The sequence below is a fragment of the Artibeus jamaicensis genome, unplaced genomic scaffold, assembly GCF_021234435.1.
Source record: "Artibeus jamaicensis isolate MK-2021 breed Jamaican fruit bat unplaced genomic scaffold, CSHL_Jam_final contig_1132, whole genome shotgun sequence".
Taxonomy (NCBI): Eukaryota; Metazoa; Chordata; class Mammalia; order Chiroptera; family Phyllostomidae; genus Artibeus; species Artibeus jamaicensis.
Genome location: NW_026521221.1, coordinates 1,257,901 through 1,284,393, shown reverse-complemented (window position 1 = coordinate 1,284,393; position 26,493 = coordinate 1,257,901). Strand labels below are relative to the sequence as shown.

Sequence of the window (26,493 nt, the reverse complement as noted above, 5' to 3'; positions counted from 1 at the left end):
TAGACCAGTCCCATGTATGGACTCATCTGTCTGCTTGCTTGTGGTGTTGCTTAACTTATCCCTCTGGCTCCCATATTTCCTGCGAATGGGAAGTTAGCCCTGGTTGTCTGATTACATATACATTCAGCTCTTTGGCAAGAATACTCCATAAATAGGGCTGTATGCAGTAAAAATCAAGGTTTAAATTTTTCAGAACTGAGACATACTTTATTGTCTATCTGGAATATACATTTTAAAATACTACCTTACCTATTTTTAAAGCATTAAAAATAATCCATTCCCTTTATGCTAGAGCACACATTTCTCACTTGAAAAATTATGGATCCTTATTTTTTCCTAAGGAAAGACGTTGTTTCTCAGACTCCTCAGTAAGCCACACACCTGGGACCCTGTTCTTGGTCACACTGGGCAATTGACATTCTCAGTCCAACTGTTATAAAACCCTGAACAAGTGAACATGTATTTCATGAAGTCCCTGCAATTTAATGAGGATAATGATTTAGTGTTTAAACAAAACAGTAGTTAGCTACTATTTTGTAGCTACCCCTGTCTTGAAACCCACCTCTAAGCTACTTAGCTCCCAGTGGAAATGTCCTGGAGCTCACAGGGAGCCAGAGGAGCGTAATCCCCCAGGGAGGCAGTGTTCTGATGAGCTTGTGAGCTGAGGAAAAACAAAACAAGCTATTTGTGGATGAAACGGGATCTGATAGATGACAGTGACAAGAATGAGCCAGCAAATAGAATTCTTCTTGAGAGTAAACTCTCATTTCTAAAAACAAAAAAAGCATGGATGGCATTTTAAGTCATTTTGGCAGATCAGACTTATCAACATGGTTTATACTGGCAGAATGCTTTTCTCAGTCACAGAAGCACACTGGTCTAATTGAGTAACTTAAAAAAAAATATTCAAAGGATAAAAATGCAGAAGCCAAAAACAAAGCAAAAACTGTATGGTCCCAGAGCTCTCCTTCAGCAAATCTCATTTCTTTTCTTGCACACACACAGAGGCCTGAGATGGTGTACAAAGTACAGACCTCTAAGCTGTAAATGAAATTTCCATGTAATTAGTCTTACACAGTAGGGGACACTGTAATAAATGTTAATTCCCCATGTCGCATTCACTCTATTTTATGAACCTTATTGGTGACTTTTGTAGAATTCCATGCCTAGGCAGGGAGGAAAAAAGAGCTGGGTTCTGGCAGTCAACTGATTAATGACCAGTAGATTCTTCTAGTATCTTCTCCCTTTGAAATGGAGGAACAGGAGATGCTGGTCCATGCAAGCAGGGATAAATAAACTGTGCACACTGTAGAAAAATTTTGCAGTCTTTTTTTTCAAAATTTAAGTGCATTTTATTGATTATGCTATTACAGTTGTACTATTTTTTCTCCCCTTTATCCTCCTCCACCCTGCACCTGCCTCCCTCCAGCATTCCACCCCCTCTCCATCTCCAAGGGTCATACATATAGGTTCTTTGGCTTCTCCATTTTCCATACTATTCTTAGCCTCCCCCTGTCTTTCTTGTACCTACCAATTATGCTTCTTATTCCCTGTACCTTCCCCCCCAACCTCTCCCCTCTAACTCCCCACTGATAACCCTCCATATGATCTCCATTTCTGTGATTCTGTTCCCGTTCTAGTTGTTTGCTTAGTTTGTTTTTGTTTTTTAGGTTCCATTGTTGATAGTTGTGAATTTGTTGTCATTTTACTATTCATATTTTTTATCTTCTTTTTCTTAAAGAAGAAAAAGGGACTTTCTTAAGTCCCTTTAACATTTCATATAATAAGGGCTTGGTGATGATGAACTCCTTTAACTTGACCTTATCTGGGAAACAGTTTATCTGCCCTCCCTCCTATTCTAAATGACAGCTTTGCTAGATAGAGTAATCTACATTGTAGGTCTTTGCTGTTTGTGAATTTGAATACTTCTTTCTAGCCCCATCTTGCCTGTAAGATTTCTTTTGAGAAATCAGCTGATAGTCTTTGGGAACTCCTTTGTAGGTAACTGCTTCCTTTTCTCTTGCTGCTTTTAAGATTCTCTGCTTATCTTTCATCTTGGATAATTTAATTATGATGTGCCTGGGTGTGTTCCTCATTGGATCCAACTTCTTTGGGACTCTCTGAGGTTCCTGAACTTGCACATCTAGTTCCTTGGCTGGATTGGGGAAGTTTTCCTTCATTATTTTTCAAATAAGTTTCCCATTTCTTGCTCTTCCTCTTCTTCTTCTGGCACCCCTATGATTTGGATGTTGGAACGTTTAAAGTTGACCCAGAAGTTCCTAAGCTTCTTATCATTTTTTAAAAAAATTCTTGTTTCTCCTTCTGTTCTGGTTGAATGTTTATTTCTTCCTTCTGTTCCAAGTCTTTGATTTGCATCCCAGTTTCTTTCCCTTCACTGTTGGTTCCCTGTATATTTTTCTTTATTTCACTTTGCACAGCCTCCACTTCTTCTTTTATTTTGTGACCACATTCAGTCATTTCTGTGAGCATCCTGATTACTAGTGTTTTGAACTCTGCATCTAATAGGTTGGCTATCTCCTTGTTGCTTAGTTCTTTTTCTGGAGTTTTGATCTGTTCTTTCATTTGGGGCATATTTCTTTGTCTCAGTGCACCTGTTAGGTTGAAAGGGGCAGAGTCTTAGGTATTCACCAGGGTGGGACAACCCACTTTCCTGCATTGTGGTGCAGTCTGAATGAATGAATGTTTAACTCCTCGGTTGTCAGACTTTTATACAGTTCAATTTCCTAGAAGTTTTGGTTGTATGTTTTTAAATTGGTTGTTATCCTTCTTTTGGTTGTATGAAGAAGTGAAGTATATCTACCTATGCCTCTATTTTGGATGGAAGCCTATGCAGTCATTTTTTAAAAAAATAACTGTGAGTTGCCCTGGCTGGTGTGGCTCAGTGGATTGAGTGCCAGCCTGGAACCCAAGGGTCGCTTGTGAAGGCACATGACTGGGTTGCAGGCCAGGTCCCCAGTGGGAGGCATGTGAGAGGCAACCATACATTGATGTTTTTCTCCCTCCCTTTCTCTCTCCCTTCCTTTCTCTAAAAATAAATAAATAAAATCTTTAACAAAAAAAATAACTGTGAGTTGTAATAATTAACTCTGAGCAGCAGTAGAGCACTGATCAAAAACTTCTTAGATATGAATTTTCATAGGCAGGACTAAAATACTTAAGCAATGCAAAGTCATATGTGTTGAATCAATAAATAGTACTACTGGGGAAACTTATTTTGTTATCAACATTTTTAATATTCTTATTATGCATTTTATAAAAATATTGGTACTGGCATAGCGTACAGCACACTTGGTTAGAAATAATCCTTGTTAAAGCAGCATTCTCTAAGAACTAAAGTTTATTCTGGCTTTCCTTCTCCTGGACATCAAAATCTTTTTTGCAATAATTAAGTAAGGCCTCTTAATCTGTTATAACATTATCCAGGGCATGGGCTATACTTTAAGTTAGGAAATTGACTAAGGTTTCTTTTAAGTACATTAGAATTAGGAAGGAGTTTTGCCCCACCTCCATATGCTCTATAAAATATTCATTACGAAATCTATTTATGCAAGTTGGGTTCTGGGAATGCAAACATAAAAAAAGAAATAACTATTAAAGAAATTAATTATCTACTGATTCCAGCTTCTAGAGAATCTACCCATTGGTCTTTTCTGAACACTTTTGCAGAAATCCAGCGATGCTATGCTGTTTCCATAGAGAAGAGTGGTGGGAAGAGAAAGTGAGAATTTTGTTGTGGAAATCAGAAACAAACACTCTTCACTGACACATCATATGATGACCAATTGCTATGAATATACAATTGAAAAGTAACTTTTAAAAATACATACTCAGGACAGTAACAGGAAAGTGAAAGTACTTAAAGCTTCAATGAGATCAATAGGAAAAAGTGTACGTCAGCACCAAAAAGAAAAATTTTACTGGCAGTTGCAGTCCATAATGTGACATAATTGCTTTCAGTGTGTCTGACACTGTTCTTGTCATCTTATTTACTCTTCATAAGAAGCCTCTGAAGTACATTTTGTTATGTACAAAGTAGAAAAGATAAAACTGAGACTAAGAGAGGTTGTATACCTTGCATTAGACTGGTACTTCAGTCTAATGACAGTTGCTCAAACCATGTGGTTTCTCTTCACTTGGCTGGATGGATGTAAGGTTATTCATAGCAGCAGAAATTCAGATTCAATTTATACACACACACACACACACACACACACACACACACACATGGTCTGTTCAGAAGGTATCCAGCCATGAAATATGAAAAATAGAAACATTTACAGAAGAAGACACAAGATACAAGAAACACTGTACATAGGACAATGATGCCTGAGTCCCCTTCAAAGTAGGTACCTCGGGACCTTACACAGTTCTCCCCATCGCCATTAGCTGCCCCATTGCATTTTCCAGAGTTTCACTGACAGTCTGAAATCTCTTTCCTTTCAAAGGTGATTTTAGTTTAGGGAAAAGCCAGAAGTCTCTGCAAGCCAAATCTGGGCTGTAGGGGGCTGAGTCACCTGGGTGATTCGATGTTTCACCAAAAAACTCTGCAGGAGACATGATGCATGAGCAGGCTCTTGTGATGAAGCTGCCAATCACCAGTTGCCCATAGCTGACACCTTCTGAATCATCTAAATAGTTTCCATGGAGGAATGTTCAAACTTAATGCAAAATTTGATGCAGATTCATTGCTTTACTTGCTCAGTCATTTTGAATTCAATGGCCACACAGTACACATGCTCACTCAATGTGTCTACCACCCCCACTGACTAGTACAGTGAAGTCATCATTGTTCACACATGTGCATTCCAGTCCACACTCCTTGGCTACCTATTTACATCTATGTCACACAAACTGTTCTCATTATATTAACAGTAGTTGGATTTTTTTAAGGACAGATATATAGATATATGACTATCCATTTTCTTCCATGATGCCTTCTTTAAACCTTACATCCATCCAACCAAGTGCAGAGAAACCACATGGTTTGAGCAACTGTCATTTACTAAGTTCAGTAAAGTACAGTCTTACCAAATAAAAGGACAGAAAACACATATATGGAGATTAATGAAAAAGATTCCTAGGGACCTTTCGGAAACACAAGACAGTGTTTGAATCAGAGATCACTTTTCAAAAAACAAAAATAATGAAGAAAACCTTCTTTGTTAAGCAACATCAAGCCTCAGTTAACTTTGCAAAGTCTAGATGACTCCTCTATTATTACAATCACGGAATCAAAATATTTAAAGGTAAAAGATTTTCAAAGATGGATTGTCCTTGGAGATTTATTCTAACTTGTTCATTTTACCAGTGAGTAAATAGAAATTCAGGTATATTACCAACTATATTTCAATTATCACATAAGATAATTGAATACAATCATTCTATTCTATATTTAATAGAATATACTTAAGTTATTCAATATTTAATAGAATTTTTATCACAATTTACTCAATAATCAAGTAAATTTAGTTTAGTTTACAAAACTTTACCTTTTACTTCATATTAATCATGAGCCTAAATAAGTACATATTTTTTAGAATGGAGTTGCTTTATCCCCTTGAATTTAGATGCTAATGAAAGTTCATTATTAATGGTACGAAGGCCACAAAGCAATTGCTTACTGGGGAAATTCCAAGGGCTCCAAAGTAAATATCAAAGTAGCTACTGTAACTCAAAGTCATTGAAAATTCCAAGAAGTTTCTTTTTACCTTCAAACTGGTTGTAGGAACAGAATAGGGAGCAAAGAACCAAAACTGAAGTCAGTAAATCTGGAGTATTCTCTCACCAAACAGTTACAACACTCCACATGAAGTCTCGTTTTTATTACCTGTACCATGAAAGCACTCGGCCCAAGGACCCTCCCAGCTTTAATAAATTTATAATCTCTTTAAAAAGAGACAAATATCAACTAAACCATATTCTCCCATGTGGGGTCTATAGAACAGCTGTTGGCTTAAAAAAATTTTTTTAAAACTTCAAATGCCTTGAAGGTGTATATTTCCAGACTTACCTTTCCTGAGGGATGGTGTGTATACACACACACACACACACACACACACACACACACACACACATATATATATATAATCTCTCTAGACAAAGTATACTTCTTTCATTTCTTTTCAGAATTAAAAATAAATTCTGATAGTACTTCGAAGGAGCAATACGCCTGGAAGAAAGGCAATGAGTAATAGAGAAAAACAGCATTTATTTTATCCCTGCACAGCTGTCTGCCTGTGGTAAAAAGAACCAGTGTATCTGCTTAACCTCTTTAAACTGAGGGTGGGAACCACATTTAATAATATACTCCACTGTAGGTAATGAGTGATTAAAAACTGTTTTCAAAATTAGAGTTTAATAATATTGTAATAATTACATATGGTGCCAGGTAGGCACTGGAAGTATCAGGGGAACACTGGGCAAAGCCTATGACTGTCTAACCACTATGCTGAAAAGTAAATATCTACACCTGAAACCAACAAAAAATAATGCTGAATATAAACTATAACTGAAAACAATTTTAATAATAATTTTTAAAGAAAGAAATTTGAAGCCAGGAAAATTAAAGTACTTTCTCCAAGGTAAAAATAAAATTAGTGTTTATCTTGAACTAATTTTAGTGGATAAGTCAAAGAGAAAACAAAGCAAGCAGGACAAAGCATCTGACTCTCAGCCCTGTTGTGAAGAGGGCTGATCTCATGAAAAAAGCCACTGGAACACCCGTTCATCGGGTATCAGCCCTCACTCAGCCATCCAGTCTACCTTGGCGAGTCAAGTGTCTCACACTGTGATAAATGCCAGAGGCACATAGGAAACATGTTATGATTACTGCCATCCAGGAACTCATAATTGAATTAGCATCAGGGCCTTGAAGATAAACAACAATACAATGACAAGTATATTAAAATGGAAAAGGCACAAAGCACTATCTGGAACAGATAAGAAATGTTTAACTCTAACCAGGAAGATTAATGGGAAAGATGACATTTCTGCTAGGTCTTCACCGATGGATAGTTTATCATGGAAATGGCATGTGCACAGGCCCATAAGCATAGAAAGGAAGAAAAAAAGAGAAGAAAAAATTATTAAATTCATTTAAAATCACTTTTCCACTTTGATCTGTATGAAATAGGATCTTATTTTAATTGTCATTTCTCTGATTGCTTGTGAAGCTAAGTGTATTTTCATATATTCATCATTCAGACTTTCTCTTAGGTGAACTATCATCTATTCCCACTTTGTCCCCCTGGGCAGTTTGCTTTTATTTATTAACTTGAATGAATTCTTTATATACTTTGGATGTTAATTCTTTGTTAGTCATAAGTACTGCAGATATTTTCTCCTAGTTTTTCTTATTACTTTTTAAAATACCATTTGTTACAGTTAAAGGAATTTAATTTTATTCAATTTTAATTTTATATATTTTTAATTTAGACAATTTCACTAATAATTTTCTTTATGGTTTGTGTTTTTAAGAAACTCTCTCCTATGACTTCTGTATTTTCTACTAAAAGCTATAAAGTTTTGCTTTTCACATTTCAGTTCTAAATCTACCTGAAATAGATTTGGTGCACAGCATAAGGTAGCTCCAACTTTTTTTCTTTCCACATGGATAATCCATTGTTCCAGCATCATTTATTGCATAATTTATCCTCTCCCAGTCTTTGTACTATCAGCTGTTGCAGGGAGGATTCCCTGGGAAATAGGCTGAAAAGAGATTTCCACGCAGAAGGTCTAGTGGAGAGAGTGGGGGAAGCAGGATCCGGCAGGAGGAGATGCAGCCACAGCAGGGGCCCCGGCTGATCGGCTGATCGCACAGGGACCTTTGAAGCTGGGACGAGACTTCAGAGCTGTTCTGCGCCAGGAAACAGGACTGAGCTTTTGCACTCTCTCACACAGACCAGCCATGGGATAGTGCTGTGCTTGAGGAGCATGTGGACTCTCTGCAGATGGCAGAGTGGGGTGGGGTGTGGCAGCGAGGACAACTCAGCTCAGCAGCTGAGGGGACGCCAAGCAGCTGAGGGGACCAGGGCCTTGATCTTAATAGAGGAGTCTGGGTGGCATATGCAGTATCCACCAAACAGCCTTTGTCATGCATCCCCTTTCCAATTTTACTGGCTCTCTATTCTTTTGGACTCTTTTTCCTATGAAATAATTTCTCAGTATGTAGCCATCCTGATCCCCTGCATGTAATCCAATTTGTCGGCAGCCCCCTCCAAATATGAACCCATAATCAGACCCCAAACTCCACATTTGTCAGACTGTATAGAGTACAGTAGTACATTTTTGCCCTTGATATGAATATCTATTACTAATGTAGTCTGGTTTTTGTTTTAAACAGTCACACCCCACTGGCTCGAAATCAATATGTTGTCAACTAAAGCTGAAACCAAAGTCTCCTATGTCCTTTACTTGTAAGTGGATATTTTACTCTAAATGCAGGATGTTTCCAGTATCCTCTTGACTTCAGTCTTGTTCCATTTAGCTTAGGCAGGATTTAACAAGCTTCGATTCTGTCACCTAACACTTCTTTCTCCATCTCAGTTTTTCTCCAAAGTTGACGAAGAGCACCAGGTTGAAAAGAAAAGATCTAAGCAGGACAGGGAGCAGTGAGGAGTCTTGTGACATGCAAATGACACCTTTCTACATTTTGGCACAGATCCATTAATCAGCACTCTATGTGAGACAGTTTGCCTGGCTGCAGGCCCTGTGTGTCTTCATTTAGAGGTGTCTTCCCAGTCAACCCTGAGGGCAGGGATCTTACAGCCATCCTTGACTGTCTTCTTTCTCAAATGTAGATCTGATCAAATTCATCTAGTTTTGAATCCACGGAGTTTTGGAAACTATTTCTTATTACTACCAATACCAAGACTATTACAGGCCTTTTGGATTCCTGCCCCTGTTTGCAATTTATCACGTTCCCACTATTGCCAAAGCTATTTGCCTCGGAATACAAAAGCTGATAGTTATTAAACCTTTTAGTGGTTTCCCACCTGGAAGAAAGGACAGTAAATAGTGCCCCGGGGGGAGGAGAAAATACATGCAGTTTCTCAGGATGTAGCCTGCAGAGAACAGCCATTTAGAATATCCATGGGCCTCTTTGGCATACAGGCTACTGGGCTCACAAAGGATAACTGAAAGGCGACAGCTCTTTTTGAGGCTGTCATTTGTAATCATAAAAATAATTCCTCCTATTTGTCATGCACTTTCATGTGGGCTGTCTCATTTCATTCTCACATCAACTCTGAAAAGTGACATCATTAACCCATTGTTGAGTGTGAGTTGGAGAAGTTGCATTTTACTCACAGACACGTAGATAGCAATAGACAGAAGCAGGATTTAAACGTGGGTTAAAACGTAGATTTCAAGGTCTGGGGTAGGGGGTGCTTCAACCTCAACCCAGCTCACCTGCACAGTGTATGAATTATGGTCTATTCAGCATGAAAAGGAAAAAGCCCTAGGAAGGCCGAGGCATTCTGAAAGGACAGCTTCCAAACCTCTGAAAGGAAAATATTGCCCAACAGACATAAGGAAGTGATTTTCCTCCAATAGCAGAGGCCAGGATTCAACAGCTTCTACAGCTGAGAAGCAAATGCTTTCCTGATTCAGGCTAGACATAGATTATCATACGATTTTTTTCAAGACATTTGCTCTTAAAGGAATTAGAAAAATGGTAACAAAATAGAAGTGCTGCTCTTTACAATAAAGCTGCAGATGTGTGGTTGTAGTATCTTAATGACATTAAATGAAATCTTGTAACTCCACCAATATTTGTTGATAACATAAAACTGGCTATAAAAGCTATATACTGAAAGCCTAATGGATGCTCAAACACAATTTGGAGAAGTAGCACCGTTGGAGAAGCAGCAGCTGGCATTTGGAAGGCGTTGATAGTTATTTGAAGACATCTGTATCGAAGCCAGAATGCTAATGTTATGATCGATGGTAAAAGCTGTGATCACAGCAACAAATGTCAGGCAGGAAAACAGCATTTTACCTTTAAGAATAGCATTCTATCTTCCTGTATTACTGCAATGTACAATAGCAGTAGGATAATAAAACAAATAAACTTTTCATGTTCATAACTGTATAGGTCTAAATGGGAATTCAATTGTTTCTCAATGATAGCACACCTATGTTATTTCCCTTTAATAAAATATTTATATTTACAAGATTGTGAATTCATTTAACATAGCTGCACATTAGCATAATAATTTATGTTCTTATCTTGGTCTCCACTAACATGGTTAAAGTCGGACAGCTCTGCCACACTCCCCGAAATTTCGGTTCAGTAGGTCTGGAGAATGAGGTCCAAGAAACAGCATTTTAACAAGTTTCTGGTTGTGGCTAGTAACACTGCTTGTCTCGGGAACCACACTTTTTGATACCCACTGTTCCACAGCACGCTGACCCTCCCACTAGTTAAAATGTCCTATAGTCACATCTCATTCTCCACGGTGAATCTCTTACGTACAATAACAAAAGTACATTCAACAGTTAGCTATTGGGCCAGCATTTGTATAATATATGCTCTAAGCTACATCTAATGTGATGCTATATATTAGAGATACAAAGATAAATAAAACTTAGTCTTTGCTTTCATAGAGTTTATATTTAGACAGAAATGGAAACAAATAATTATGGTGTAATGTGATAATACTTAAATTCTATGAAAGTAGAATGAAATTGTTCATTCTACAATAAGGAGAATCAGAAGGCTTTATAATTGAGATAACATTTAGGACTTTTAACTTTCTCTTGTAATAATTTTAGACTTATAGAAAAGTTGAAAAATAGAGAGTTCCCTATATCCTTCCCATTTTGCATAACCAGGGTTAGGATGAATTTTGAAGGATGCATAGGAATGTATCAAGGTATCTCATGTAAAGAAATAATGTATAAATAAAACCACTGAGCTATAAAATACTACTAATGATATCTAAACATTTTTGCAGAATTATGTGCTAGACACTGTGTCAAGTCTTTTAAATATATCACTTAATCTTACAATGACTCATAAGTGTTTAAAGTATTATTTACTATACAGACACTATTCTCACTCTCCTTTATAGACTAAGGCAGTTGCTAATCTTCTTATAGGTAGTAGAGCTGGGATTTGACACCGGAGTGTTCTGCTTTTGCACACACACTCTTAACCAGTATATTATGATTAATGATCCAGAAATGGAGAACAGTCTATTGTATATACACATGAGGTTACATTAGGGATGGCTGTGGGAACAGGGTTCTGAAAGTGGAAGCAGAACATAAGACCAGAAAGGAGAGCCCTAAATAATGGAAGAATACTGGGGTAGGCAGAATTCTAAGAGAGTCCCTTAGATTCCTATCCCTTGAAAGCAGAACTTGTGAATATCATGGCACATCACTTCCATGACCCAGTTACATTATATGGCCATGGCGAAGGCAAGGGACACCTGCAGATGGAATCGAAGTCCCTGGTGTTCTTATACTGCTCTGCTGGTTTGGGGCCTCAAATGCTCATGCCCTGATATAGGCCTACTTATTGTTTTCCTGGCCTTGATTTCTGCTTCCACTCTTGGAACCCTGTCCCATAACCTATTCTGTAAGGATCTTGCTCTGCTAGGTAATAATAGCAGTTTTATGGGCAAATTAATTCAATGAGTTTTGTGGAAATCAATCACATGGTCTCAACTTGTATTTGCATTACACACAAATATTCTCACAATAGTGCTTTCACAGAGAAGGCAGACTTCAATGGTGGGCACCAGGCAGTTAGTAGGTGGGCCTTGCAGGACACCTTGCATCGGCCCAGGAGAGTCACCAGGACCTGTCCAGTCTTACAGTTCCCCAACCTGTTGGTCGATAAAGGGTACCTTGGTGCAAACATGCTGGACTTTGACCGTGCATAATACAACATGGTCAACTTGTGACCAGCAAAATGCATGGAACGGTAAGCTGCCTCTGGTGTCCATGTCCAGTGTGATCACTTGACTATACACCTCAGTGACTGCTGTTGACAATAAAGTCTCATCTTATGACTAAAAATGGTCTGTTCATGAAAAATGGATTATGTTATAAAATTATTCCAGTTAAAAGGACAGTTTCTTTGTTCACAAAAAAATGTGGCCTTGAGAACCCAAGTTCCATTTGATTTTAGTCCTGTCCTCTCAGTATATTCAGATTCCTAAACCTATACAGAGATTAATACCTTTAAGGTTAGTTAATAAGTAAAGATTATCTATCAAGATAGCATGGTAGTAATCACATAATACAGTGTGAAACCAACTTCATTCTGTTTAACATAGGATAAATGGGGAGCATTTGTCCCTGTTACCAGTTGGCAGACTTTGTTTTCTCACCATTCATTCACCCACTTGTACACTCATTCAACGAAACCATCAGCCTGAACAAGTACTGAACCCGACCCCAGGTAAGTAACGGCGAACATGACACTGTTACTGTCTTTGAGGAGGTCTTTTTAAAACATGAACATAAGAAACATCTGTTTTAATTCTGATATATTCTATCACCAGCAGAAACAGGTTCCAAATGAAGACGAGACACCAAGAACCTGGCGGGGACAACCCACTTCGCTCTGCTATGGCATGTCGGTTGAAGGGACTGCCAGCCATTCCGTTTAACTGTTCCTAGGACTCTCTGCCTCTCAGTCACTGCCTTGCCACTCGTACATTGGAGGGTGGTTTTTAATTAAAGTCAACAGCCAAAAAATGTAATTAAATCAATATATATTGACCACCTTGTGACATACCAGTCAAGGAACTGAAAATCATCCATTTAAGTATAAGATAGAGTCCTACATTCAAAAGCTTGATGTGAATTTGAGATTGACACAGAAAAAATGAAAGAATATTATAAAATATTTATAGTAGCATAATAGTTGATGTTCAAAACCTATTATTGTCACACACAAAATAAAAGCTAGAGATATCAGGATAGAAAAAATTGCTATTAGTTGAAGAAATTGAAAAAGCTGCCCTGGCCAGGTGGCTCAGTTGGTTGGAATGTTGTCCCGTGCACTAAAAGGTTATGGGTTCAATCCCCGGTCCAGGCATATATGAGAGGCAACCACACAATACTTCTCTATCACATCATGGTTTCTTTCTCTCTCTCCCCTCCTTCCTCTGTCTCTATAATTAATAAACATGTATATATGGGTGAGGATTAAAAATAAATAAATTAGAAAAGCTATGTAGAGGGAAGATGTGACTTCAGGTGGTTCAGCAACAATTGATAGGAAGGAAGAAAAGGGACTTTGGACTTGCTTTTGTTATAACAGCCTTTAACTTATGATTTCATGATAGAATGACATTAGTATCAAAAATGTAATTGTAATTTCTTTTTACTTACTTCAATTCAAAATTATGCTACCCCCGATTATATTCAAAAGCTACTTAGTGAGCCAGTTTTAAGCTAGACTCACTGAAGAGGACATCAGTGTTATGAGATACAATCACTATCACCAAGTTTTTTATAAATTAGGTGGAAAATCATAACTAACATACAGACCAAAAAAGTTATATAAGTGACTTAAAAACAGAAGTAAATGTAGCCACTTTAAGTGAGCGGAAATCAAGAAATCCACATAGAATAAGCTAGTTGTGAACTATTTGTAACATCATTTCATCACTGAAAAACATCAAAAAGAGTAAATCATTAAAATCTTTTCTCCCTTCTGAAGCAACAATGCTCTGTAATTATAATAAAGCTAATATTTTCTAAAGCATTTTCATCAGTATTACAGGGAGGATCCAAAAAAACCTGAAATTTATTTATAAAAAAGTTGCATATTTATTCAGACATTTAAACTTTAGTTCACCTTCAAAGTACTCTCCATTTAATGCAATAAACCTATCAAGCAGTTTTTTCCAGCACTCAAATCAGTTTTTGAACTTGTTGATTTTGAGGCCTTTTAGTGCTTCTGCCATTTTTTGTTTCATCTCTTCTACATTGGCAGGCAAAATGTTTCCCTTTGAGGACTTTTTTCATCCTGGGAAACAAACAAAAAAATCCCTTGGGGCCAGATCAGTGAATAGGGAGGGCGGGGCAAGGGAGCCATGTTGTTTTTGGTCAAAAACTGCTGAACACTGGGCACCATGTGGGCAGATGCGCTTGTAAATCACCCACCATAAAATAGGCAAACACATTAAAAGAGTCTTCAAAAAAAAGTCACTGAAGCCAAAGGTAGCCCCTCACAACAATGCCAGCTGGTACACTGGCTTCCTAGAACACTCACTAAGCAGGGGAAGCCTGGATTACAAAGGGCTTGCCCTCCAGAAAATAATTCTGGTTTATTTCGGGTCCCCCTCGTGTGTTACTTGATTCTCAAAAGAACCCTATGAATTAGATATTGTTTTTTTCCAGCAAATGCAGTCAGGAAGTAGCAACAAGGTACAAAATCACTATGTCTCTAGCCCTACTAGAGTTGGTGTGCCCCTTCCCCTACCCATTTCTCTGAATCATTCCAGGGGTCTCACGGGCTCATGGATGCAACTGTCCCATCATCACCACTGTTCATTCCTGTTCTGACTGTTTAACATGCCTCTTGACGCTGTAAGAACTGTCACCAGGGCTGGTGCAGCTAAGGTGCTAGATGCAGATGGATTCCCAGAGAACTACTGCCTGCCTCTCCCACATGTCCACTTCTCCTTAGTATGAGATAAAGGCGGGCTCATTCCATCAGGTGCCCGGCCACACTGCTTCAACAGCACCTCGAGCAGGGACTCTGACCACAGGTCTGTGTACTTTTAGGCAGACTCTGTCTTCAATATCTTAAAGAACTTTTAGTAAAATTACTCCGTAACTTTTCACAATGCTTTTTCCATTGAAGTCTTCTCTCCCTACCACCCGACCAGCAGTCCGGAGAACTGAGCCAGCAAAAAGCCTGGAGGGCATACTTCACACTGTTTTTAACGCTGCTCTGCCCCCCTGGGTCGGGTACCTCCACCTGTGCCTCAAATCCTGCTTTCCTTAGGATGAGCTCAGCCCTGTGACAATCCTCTGGGCACTGAAGCACAAAGCTTGTGACAGGTCTAACCATGCAATTATCCAGACGTGCCGAGACACATGTCTGAACCCAGGGACACTATATTTAGGCTCCATCCACATATTTTATTTACTCTCTCTACAACTGCCCTGGGCAAACACGGAAACCAACAGCTTTAATCAGTCACAGGATTATTTCTGAGCCCTCCCCACAAATGCAAAACTATAAGTCATAATTTTAGCCCTGGCTGGTGTGTCTCAGCGGATTGAGTGACAGCTTGTGAACCAAAAGGTGGCAGAGTCGATTCCCAGTCAGGGCACATGCCTGGTTTTCTGGCCAGGCCCCCAGATTGGGGCATGTGAGAGGCAACAGGTTGATGTATCTCTCACACATTGATGTTTCTCTCCCTTTCTTTTTCCCTCTCCAAAAATAAAATAACAATAAAACTGTCTCAAAAACCTGAATCTCAATGTCTGAAACCCTCACTCGCTTGCTTGGTAGGAAGTTACCATAGGTCTTTTCTCTTGTGGGTCCCCAAAGGGCTCTTCCCCACCCCAGTTATGCCCTTTGGGGGGCCCACAAGTTATGGGGTTGAGGACTGCTGCCCTCACCCCCTTGGGCTCTGTTACTCTGTCACTCTGCTGCCCTTGGTCTGCTGCCAATCTCTTCTAGACCACTGTGGTTGGGGCTTTGCTCTCACTCTGGTCAGAAAGTTTCCGCCCATCTCAAACTGCTCTTCCACTTGCAAAACTACTGGGCTTCTGAGGACAAAGTTATTCCTTCCCTTCATGCCAACACCCATCCTCCTAGAGTTAGAGAAATTATCTGTATACAGACTGTTGGTCCAGACCTGTTCTCTCATGCTACTTCTTCCATTGTCCACTGTCCTTCCCTATTATTCAGTATCCTTCAAGGACCCCATAGGTCCCTCTACCTCCGATATATATCTGAATCCTAATCTGACCTAGTCTCAAATTCTTACCTATAAGGCAGTGGGCCAAGAACACCTCTTGTTCCATGTACTGGAGAAATGCATGACCGTGGAAAGAACTCCAAGGCCTTCTGTGAGAGTGAAGAGACTCTGGAACAGGAGACAGCAGGCAGCTGAGCTTCCAGGGCACTCAGAGAAAATCTGGGGGGATGGTCTGGCCTAATACCACAGCCCAGAGGCCATGAAGATGTACTAAACAGCACGGGTTGATCCCCACTTAAGAACTCTCTAACAGTAGTTACATATGATTTTTATAAGTGATCAGAAAGTAGATGAAGTAAGGTAGGAAGTAAGGTCATTTATCTGATAAAAACTATCATGAGGTAAGAAAGTAGGCCCAGAGTTGGTGTCTAGTGTTTTCAAAAAGTATCCCCTCCAGGAGCATCCATGAAGAATAAAACAAAGCACATACCTTCCATATTCAGTACTTTGCTTTATCAGTTCGATAAAACCTTTCTACTCTAATGATAACCTTCAAAGTTTGTCTTATTTTTTGTGCCCCAACTAATGACACTATGAGGCAGAAGAGTTGAGCGATGTGAACATATGGGAAGGGGGAGGCGAAAGTATGTTTATAGGCATTTGTATGCAAAATAATACAATTGTTAATAAATAAATAATAATATACAAATAAACTCTGTTTCATGTACTCACAATTGTAAACCTACTTTTGCCATACCCTGTACATATTCAATAACTATTTCTTCAAAACTTAATCTCTATTTATTTAAAAAATGGTCTTCTCTTTTAGATTTTTTAGTGGCTGCTACTTTTTATCAGTGTTCATTCTGCCGTGTCTATATTTCTTCAGAAGAGATGGATACCTTTGGCCTAGGACCACAGACTGCCATCCTTGCTTTAAACCTTGTACTCTGAATTCAAGACTAGAAAAGAGACAAATGAAAAACAATTCAATAGAAGGTGCTGTCCTCAATGTCAATGGCATATTAACCAAGCAAAAAATTCATTTATGTAAAGCTGGTTTGAGATTTTTAAATATCAAGTCTTGGCCTTTGAAGCATATTCTTTTTTGAGAAACACAATCTGAATGAGAGAAACACTTTTTTATAAGAAGCATAAAATACAAGTTGTTGATTGGTAGAAAATCTATTCTATATTTCATATGAAAATTAGTTATTCTTAATTTGATATAATTGGGGAAGATATTTTTCAATTCTTCTCATGTGTTGCATAGAAAGCAACCAAGCACGACGTGTTGTCAATCACTGATAAATACAAGAGCTTTTTATTTGAAAACCAGACGAATTTTTCTGAATTCACAGACTGAAAACTGTATCACCAGGTCTTCTAGTTCTTTCACTTCTTCTGTTTCTGAACTTTAAATAACAAGACAATTGACCTAATTACATTGAGAGGTAGAAAGATCATACAGAAAAGGAATGAAACAGTGTAATAATTATTTATTACCATAATTATTTATTACCAAGATAATCAGTGTTCTATAACAAAACATATACCACACACACATACACACACACACACTCTTCTTCACCTAATTGCTCATTTAAAATACCATTCTATAAACAACTGGGACTTCGTCAAATTAAAAAGCTCCTGCACATCTTAAGAAAACATCAGCAAAATAAATAGGGAACCAAACACATGAGAAAATATATTTGCAAATGATATCTCCCTTGGACAAGGGTTTGATCTTGAAAATATATAAAGAACTCATATGACTCTACTCCAGGAAGACAAACAACCCAATTAAAAAATGGGCAAAAAACTTAAACAGACAATTCTCCAAGGAAGACATACAGAAGGCCCAGAGACATATGAACGGATGCTCAGCATCACTAGGCATCAGAGAGATGCAAATTAAAACCACAATGAGATAACACCTCTCATTCTGACCAGTCACTCTGACCGGTCATTCTGTCTGGTATGAGATGCCAGTGAGAATGGCCATCATAACCAAATCCACAAACAACAAACGCTGGAGACTTTGTGGAGAAAAGGGAAGCATAATACACTCTTGGGAATGCAGACTGGTGCAGCCACTGTGGAAAAACACTCACTGTGGAATTTCCTCAGAAAACTAAAAACTAAAAACGGAACTGCCTTTAAACTCAGCATTTCCACTGCTGGGATTATATCCTGAGAACCCTGAAACACCAATCCAAAAGAACCTATGCACCCCAATGTTCATTACAGCATAATTTACAATAGCCAAGTGCTGGAAGCAACCTAAGTACCCAACAGTAAATGAATGGATCAAAAAACTGTGGTAAATTTACATGATAGAATACTATGCAGCAGAAAGAAAGAAGAAGCTCCTATCATTTGCCACAGCATGGATGGAACTGGAGAGCATTATGGTAAGTGAAATCAGCAAGGTGGTGAAAGACAAATACCATATGATCTCACCTTTAACAGGAAGCTAAACAACAAGATAAACAAGCAAGCAAAAATATAACCAGAGACATTAAAATAGAGAATAAACTGACAGTAACCAGAAAGGAAGTGGGAGGGGAAATAACATGGGGAAAATAGAAAAGGGTCATCAAGGAACATGTATAAAGGACACATGGACAAAGCCAAAGCGGGGTAGGATTGATGGTGAAGATGGCTGGGGCGAGTGGGGGTAGTGGGTGGGAAATGGAAACAATTGTACTGGAACAACAATTTTTTTAAAGTTTTGGGAGTTTTTTTAAAGATTTAATTTATTTGCTTTTTGACAGAGGGGAAGGGAGAGAAAAAGAGAAGGAGAGAAACATTAATGTGTGGTTGTCTTTTATGCGCCCCCAGCTAGGGACCTGGCCTGCAACCCAGGCATGTGCCCTGACTGAGAATCAAACCAGCAACCCTATGGTTCGTAGGCTGGCACTCAATTCACTGAGTCACACCAGCCAGGGTGAAGAATTTTTTTTAAGGTAATAAATAAATAAATAAATAAATAAATAAATAAATAAATAAATAATACTATGTTATCTTTTTGCACTTCTTGGTCCTTGTGGCTCAATCTGTCTGTATCATCCTGTCTCTCACTTGCCCCTCCAGATCCTCTCTCTACCCTTCACCACATGTGCTTGGCTCCAGAAGGCTGACCTTGTAGATCTCATCTACCAACTCCCTTAACATTTTGCCTTCTGGTTGGTTCAGTTAGAAGAGGTTTCCAGGCAGAAGATCACAGAAAAGTGAGGCCTGGATATTTATTCCCACAGCTTCCTCTCTGCCAGGTACCCCTACCACAGGCCACTGTTCCTGCCACGTGGTCCTCTCCATTCAGCTCCCCTGTCTGAGGTTCCAGTGACCTCTACTCTCCTTGTTCCTTCAGGTCTGGGGATGTCGGTCACCTGTCAGCGCTTGTTTAATCCAGAAACCTTTCCGAAGTGCCTCCCCCTGGTTTCTGGACAATGCTCTGCTCTCGCCCAACCCTATGTCCCTCACTAGTCCTTTTCGGGCACTGCTTTCACGGCTCCCCGGCAACCTGCATCTCCCCTGCTTGCAATGCTGCAGTCTCAATGCTGGACGTTTGCCTCATTAAAGGACACAGACGAAATACAGGAAAATGTGGTTTAACTATAATCTTACCACACATATACATACGACCACTTCAGGTGTATTTTTTTTCTTTAAAACGTAGTTAAACAATCACTCTTTAAAAAGGACGCATTCACCATAACCAGTGAGACAAGGTAGATGGAAAGAAAAAACTTCACACTCTTCCTCAGTGCTTCTGGAGCCTTCCCCGTCATCTTATTCCCCACCTCACCCTGCCTAGCCCCTACATAAAGCATCTGAACTGCCTGTCCAGTCCTTCTCCTTTTTATTATCATTTATTTTATTTTTAGAGAGAGTGGAAGATACAAAGAAAAGAGGTAGAGAAACATTGATCGGTTGCCTCTCACAGGCCCCAACTGGGGATTTGGCCCTCAACCCAGGCATGTGCCCTGATAGGGAATTGAACTGGCAACCTTTTGGTTCATAGGCCAGCACTTAATCCACTGAGCCACACCAGCCAGGGCAGGCCAGTCTGTTTCTATACCTCTTTCCATGATAGTCAAAGCCACACCTAACATATATACACATATGTGGAGAAGGGTAATACTGTCTTTACAAAATCTGAGGGCATGCTATGCATTACTTTGCAACTTGCTAGATATAGACCCAGTTTACTACTTTGAATAGCCTCATAATATTACAGAATATAAATATACTATGATTTATTTAACCATTTCTCTACTGTTAGACATTCAAAATTTTTCCAGCTGCCTTTGGCACTACAAACAATGCTGCAGTAAACACCCTATGCACATGTTCTTGCTACTGCATCTATTTATGTAAGCGAAATTCCTAAAAGCGGGACTGCTGGCCAATGTCACATATAGTCTCAAATGCTAGCCCCTTACTTTCTTAAAAGTATACAGCAATGTATTTCATGTCAGTTTAATTTGTATCTTTGTTTTATATGGAAATGAGATAGTATATGCAACTTATGAATATTATTTTTTCTTAACATTAATTACAGATAGTTTTCCACACACTTTCTGCAGTAATCTTTCTACATATTTCTTGTAGTAATCTGAAGTGGGTATATATCTCCATGAATGTTGTAAGCTTTCCTTAAAATTTTCTTGGAATTGCATCAAATCTCAGAATTCATGTGGGAAGAAATTGCATCTACTTCCCATAATATATACCAAGAGAGGAATCAAAGCTTTGACAGTAGCATTAGATAGAACAAAACTGATCACAATTATGCCTCTCAACCCTCAGTCCACGGACATTAACTACATCTTTTCAAGGGCACAAGAACTGGTCAAATGATTCACAACATCAGGAGGAATTATGCCGGAGGCATATGCTTCCATAGCCACCTCAGTGACTTCAATCAAAGGAAAAGATCACAAGATTGCCGAGGAGCGCACTGAAACACTGGGCATTTTCCTGAGGATGGTGAGCCAAGTTCATGTGATTCTTCTGGCATTAAAAGGGTCTTCTGAAGATCAAAGGTAAAAGAAATCATCAAAACAGAAAGGAATCCCAGCCCCAACATCACTGCTATGCAGGCTTTCCCAACAAGAGTCCCTCAAGGTTTGAGAAAAGACCACATTGTACGAAGGCTTGGGAACACTCTGCAGCAGTTTCCATCCCCTAATAAAAGACTATAAAACCAATTCCAAGGTGGGGGAGGGGTGAGGAGGAAAGGGAGTGGATGATGAGAAGACAAATCTGGCCACTATTCATTGTTAGCATATTCTCTATCTGATCATATCACCACCCGACAAGAAACTCCTGTACGTGCCCCCTGGAATGAAGTTAGGAAAACTACAAAGCCAATAGGACATGGACCAAGAGCCTCTGTGATGCCTTTATGTTCTCTCCTGTGTGGATGGTAGTGTTCGCTTCAATGGCTTGGTCCTGTGAAAATCGGATTCTGCTCTTTCCTGGGAATTACTACTTGTCCATAACACTTAAGAGTCTTCCAACTGGAAACAGATGTGATTACTTTTGCCAGACTTAATCTCTTACTTGAGCAGTTAATGGGAGCATTCAGTGTTAACACATCACTTCAATAAAATACCTACATGTTATTTCCACAGGAAATAAATGTTCACAGACCATAAACTCAACCTGGTAATAATAGTCGGCATGGGAGAAAGGAGGAGGTGGATTCAGATAAAGAGCTACTGTGCAGTGACAGTAAATGAGTTACAGACCTCTCCTCTGGTGGGGTGAGGTGGCAAGAGAAATAAAGTGAAAGACAAAGGCAGTTAGAAGCAGGAAAAGTCTCCTTGTATGGACCCAGCAGCTGCTGAAAGTCATGGAAGGACCCAGAATATGAAGAGGACTCATGGCTACAGAAAAGGGGGATTGAAAGGAGGAAAGGGGACAAGAACATAGGAAACAGATCAGAAATACTCTGGAGAGCTCCTTCCCTTCATGGTTTTCAAAGGAGGGCCAGGATAAGAGGTCATGTCTGGATGTCCTAGGGAAAGGTCCCAGCAAAAGGAAAGTTACCCATACCAGAAAAAAATGGTCACTCCACACTCCTATTCTCCTTCCCTTTTGAACTCCTTTCAAAAAGTTAAAGCACAAGCAGTCTTCCTGCAAAGCAATCCCTGTCATTTTAACAACTGGCTTCAGAAAGGGCTACTAACAATCCCAAGATCTGGAACCAAAGTAAAGGGAATGGTTCTGAGCAATTCTATGGAGAAGCCAAAGGAAAAAGTGATCATCTGTTGAACTTGCCTTTCAATGGGTTCAAGGTCAGTCACCTAGAAATTGACTGTCCTCTGTGCCTGCCTTGACCCAGATATGACAGAGCTTTTTATCATATTCTTATATGGAAAAAGGACAACAAAATAAAAAGATAATTCTAAATCAGGGGAAAAAGATTTACTGAAGCTCAATGTATTTACTGCACAGTTTCTGGATGAGGGGCACACACAATCCTAGAATCGGCGTGATTTCTAAAAGGACCCTTCAGAGTGAAGGTAACCATACGACCCCATGTCTCCAAACGTTTCTCACCTAATATTTGTAGAGAACTTCCTTTCCAAGCATTTTGAACACCCACAGGGAGAAAGACGTTTCATCCCTAGGGTTTAAGGATACATGCCATAAAATCTATAATTCTATGGCTTTCTCGGCGATGTAGATATGTCATATTATGAAGAAAGCAGGTCTTTTCAAACGAAGATCAATGTATTATAAACGATAAGTTGAAACCATTTACCACATTTTTAAAAGAGCCACCCCCCTGCCAATGAGTTAGAGAAATTTACAAAATGTCAAGAATTCAAAATGGACAGAAAGCTTTTGAAGTTTTTCTTTCCCAGACAGGTATTTTTATCTCAAAAATTGCCAGGATGTTTGCTCTAACCTTTAAGACACTATATATTGTGTTACAAGCTATTCCCCAGACAGAGCATTGACCATATGCTGCTAAAGGGCTGCTGAAAAAGGACCTGTTCCCCCCACACTGGCATACAAAACCCTGAGCATCTGGCCACATTGGCCTGGAAAATGTAACAAATACAGGAGTGGCACTTACACGCTGTTGTGTGTTTTTTTCCATCTTATTGAATCCACCTGCAGAGCCCCCTAATTATGTTCATGTAAAACTTTAAATCATGTTAAGCATACAAGCCAGATTATCTTTCACCTCTTTCGCATAAGAACTGATGTTATACCAGTGGCAATAGTAACCTATAAATAAGTTATAACTTCAGGGTAAACATTACTTCGTGTTTCTTTAGGAAACTAAAAAAAAAAAAACAGAGTAAAAGAAAATCTGAACTAAGTCTCCTCAAATTAGACTGAATTAATTGCTCCTCTGGTAAACACGGCACCAAAAAAGTTTTTGGCATAAAATCATGACACTGAAAAGGTGATTACTAAAAACAAAAGCAAATGGCATAAGCCTCAAATGGCATAAGCCTCTGACAACAGACAGAAGCCAGCATGCGGTGTGCTCTTGCTCTTCTGCCTGGAGAGTCCTAGCAAACTCAAGCCACTCCATCAGCATGAGCAGCAAGGTTGAGGTCAAGTGGCCAATGGTCTAGTGTTTGCATCAAAGGCAGCTACAAGTTGCTACTTCTCTCTGCCCATTCATTCCTGTTTCCTTTGACAGGCCCATGTTAAACAACCATGGAGGCCACCTTAGCATACACTTGCCACAGTAAAATGAAATGAAGACATGTACTGCTTCTGGAAGCAGCTACACCCCGACTCTGTAAATCACCATCATCCTCACCAATCTCCACACTCCCCTATACCACTCCCAGTTTCCTTGCTACTAGGAGAATTGACTAACAGGCTCAGGAATTTTGGTTCATTGTTAATTAACCAGCCTCTGAATAGTATAAGCAGTTTGTGAATCACTGAAAAAAACAGAGGTAAAGCATCTTAAACAGGGACTAACCTGGAGGCGACTGGTGCTGAGGCTGAGCTGTGATCTTTCCGGGCCCCAAGCTCTTTTCCGAAATTTCCCCAGGCACCAACCGAGGTTGGTCTGCTCTGAGGAAGGCCAAGCTGGCTCCTTTAGTCTCCGTGACCTTCGAGGAAGATGATGGCTCCAAGGTGTCAGCAGAGGTGGACCCAGAGAAGGCACCGCTCTTTCTAGCAGGAGAGTCATCAAGAGCGGCTTCCCTCTCACCAGGCAGCCGGAGGATCTTGTGATGCTGCTGAGGACTGGGAGGCCTTGGAGATAGAGGTGAGGGAACAGGTGACATCTGTTTGTTTATGCCAGACTGAGAGGATGAATTATTAAATACCATGTCCAGGGCTGCCAGTGCTGGGGGGGCCAGCCTCTTCTCATCACCTCCGCCCTGGGAGGATTCAGGGCCAGCACTGTGGGGCAGGTCCAGAAACAAGGTTTTGTGGCCACTCAGGGACAGCTCAGCTCTCCTCTTGCTTCTAGAGTCTGGGAGGGTGTGGGTGGCCGTAGCGCTGTGGGGGAAGCCCAGCCTCTTCCCTTGAGTGGCTTCAACTAACTTCTCACTCTCTATCACCTTCAGGAGGACCTTGTTCACAGCTGCCTCGATGCTGGCTGGAGGATATTCCCTGGCTGATGACTGCAATAACTTGTCGCCTTGCTGCTTTTTGCTCTGCTGCTTGGAACCATGAGCTCCAGCCTTGGCTCCTTGGAGGCTGAGCAAGTCTGCACTAGGTATGAACTCAGCTTGAGCTCCGGGGCAAAAAGCAATCCTTCCTTCGCCCTCAGGATGCGCTTTAACTACTCTCTGTACCTGAGCAGACAGATCCTGGACTTTGGCCACCACTTTGGAAACAGATTTCTTCTTGTGAGCCTGCTCAGTAGACTTCCTCCGGCCCCTCTCTGCACGTGAATGCTTCTCAGCGTCCTCGTGACTTCCTGAGGAACATGTTTGCTGACGTGCCAGCCTGCGAGGTGGCCTCTGTAGCCCCCCAGCACCACCATCCCCTGGCTCTGTGGAGCTGCAGACAGGGGGCAACCTTCTTCTTCCAAGCTTAGCATCCTCAGAAGCTGTACCGAAGCTCCCAAAGCCAGGGTCAGGGTCCAGTGTCCTGGGGATCTCTGGTGGGCAGCTTTCTGTCCTCTTCGGGGAAGAGGTAAGTGGCCTTTTCGGGAGCAAGTTGCCTCTCTCCTCTAGAAGCCAAAGATTAGGACTTGCTCGAGAAAGAGGAACGGAGTCGCTAGAACGGATGTGGTCCCTCCCCATCTGCAGAGCCGATTCCTGGCCCCCATGTCCTTTCCTTCTTGTCCCCTTCTGTGGGAGCACCTCCATGCTCTCTCTGCTTCCACCAAACCTCCGGGGCTTTTTGCTCCCATGGGTGCTCCTCTTATTGAGACAGCCCACCAGGGGCTCGCCCTGCAGGTTGCCAGCACTCTGGGAACAGTCGTCCTCAGGGGCCAGGCTTACGGACAGCTCTGACGACTTCCCCTCCTGGTTCCCCATCGTGATACCCAGGATGTGGTCTGAGCTTAGAAGGTTGTCCAGCAGTCTCTCCCTCTCCGCTGTGAGTTTGTATAGCTCCGTGAGAATGTCTTTTGTGGGAGTCTGCTTGAAAAATATGTCTCCCGGATGTTCATTCGGCTGCAGGCTGAGGCTGATGATGTCTGACCCCTCCCTGACTTGGTAGCAGTTATGAAACCCTTTATTGAATCTGTCTAGAGTTACAGTGCCCTTGTACGAAAATCCTCTGACTTCCCCCCTTGGAAGATAGAAGCTGATGTGGCAGAGTTCAGTAATGGGCTTACACAATTGGAGGGTAGAGTGAGTGCCTTCCATTATGCCTACCTAATTATTCATGCCTCAGAGATGCTGGTCTGTGGTCAGGCTTCCCAGGCTCCGGTGCTGGGGCATGTGATGGTGGCTACGCAGAGAAAGCAGCTGACAGTCATCTCCAGCAATAAGACTGCCTGAGGAACAGGGGAAGAAAGTAGCTTGTCTAACAGAGTGGATAAATCACACACCAACATAAATCAAAGTATCACCATGACTTAGCCTTCCTCTCTGGCTGACCTCAGCCAACTCAAGGCATCAGTCAGGAGGCAGACTGCAGCCTCTTCCCACTCCCACCCCTCCCTTGACCACCAGAGCTTCTCTGCAGCTGAGAGATGGCAGAGTGCTTGAATTTTAGCCCCAAGACAAAAGTCCCTTCTTCCCATATGGGAACTCACTGTATGCCTACAGAAGGTCTCTCAACTTCTCGAGGCTTCAGCTTATGTTTTTTATAAAACAGAACTAATATACCTTCCAGAAGTCCTGAGGCAAGGGGACTTTGAGATCCTTACAAAACATAGCCATTTTAACAACTTGTCCTTGGAATATCACATTGCAAAAATAAGTCAAGCCTTTTTACTCTCCAAAAAAGCATCTTCTAAGATTTGACATTTTTTATTTAACCTAAAGTACACTGGGGTAATGGTATTCAGCCATCAATTTGGAGTCTCTTCTGTAAACAACTCATATATTTTTCCAAAAGAGCTAAAAGTAAAAAAATTAAAGTTTAAAATCTAAATAAGAAATTCAAGTTTTTTTTC

At 40.4% G+C, this 26,493-nt stretch overlaps 1 protein-coding gene across 1 annotated transcript in view; it reads right to left on the bottom strand.

Moving 5' to 3' along the window:
* The window catches only part of FMN1 (formin 1), a 372,744-nt gene that overhangs the window by 327,591 nt on the left and 18,660 nt on the right, over window positions 1–26,493 (bottom strand). Inside the window, exon 2 of the mRNA XM_053665418.1 lies at window positions 23,890–25,869. Coding sequence (XP_053521393.1) covers window positions 23,890–25,738 — 1,849 coding nt within the window. The 5' untranslated portion in view covers window positions 25,739–25,869. The remainder of the gene's footprint in view (window positions 1–23,889; window positions 25,870–26,493) is intronic.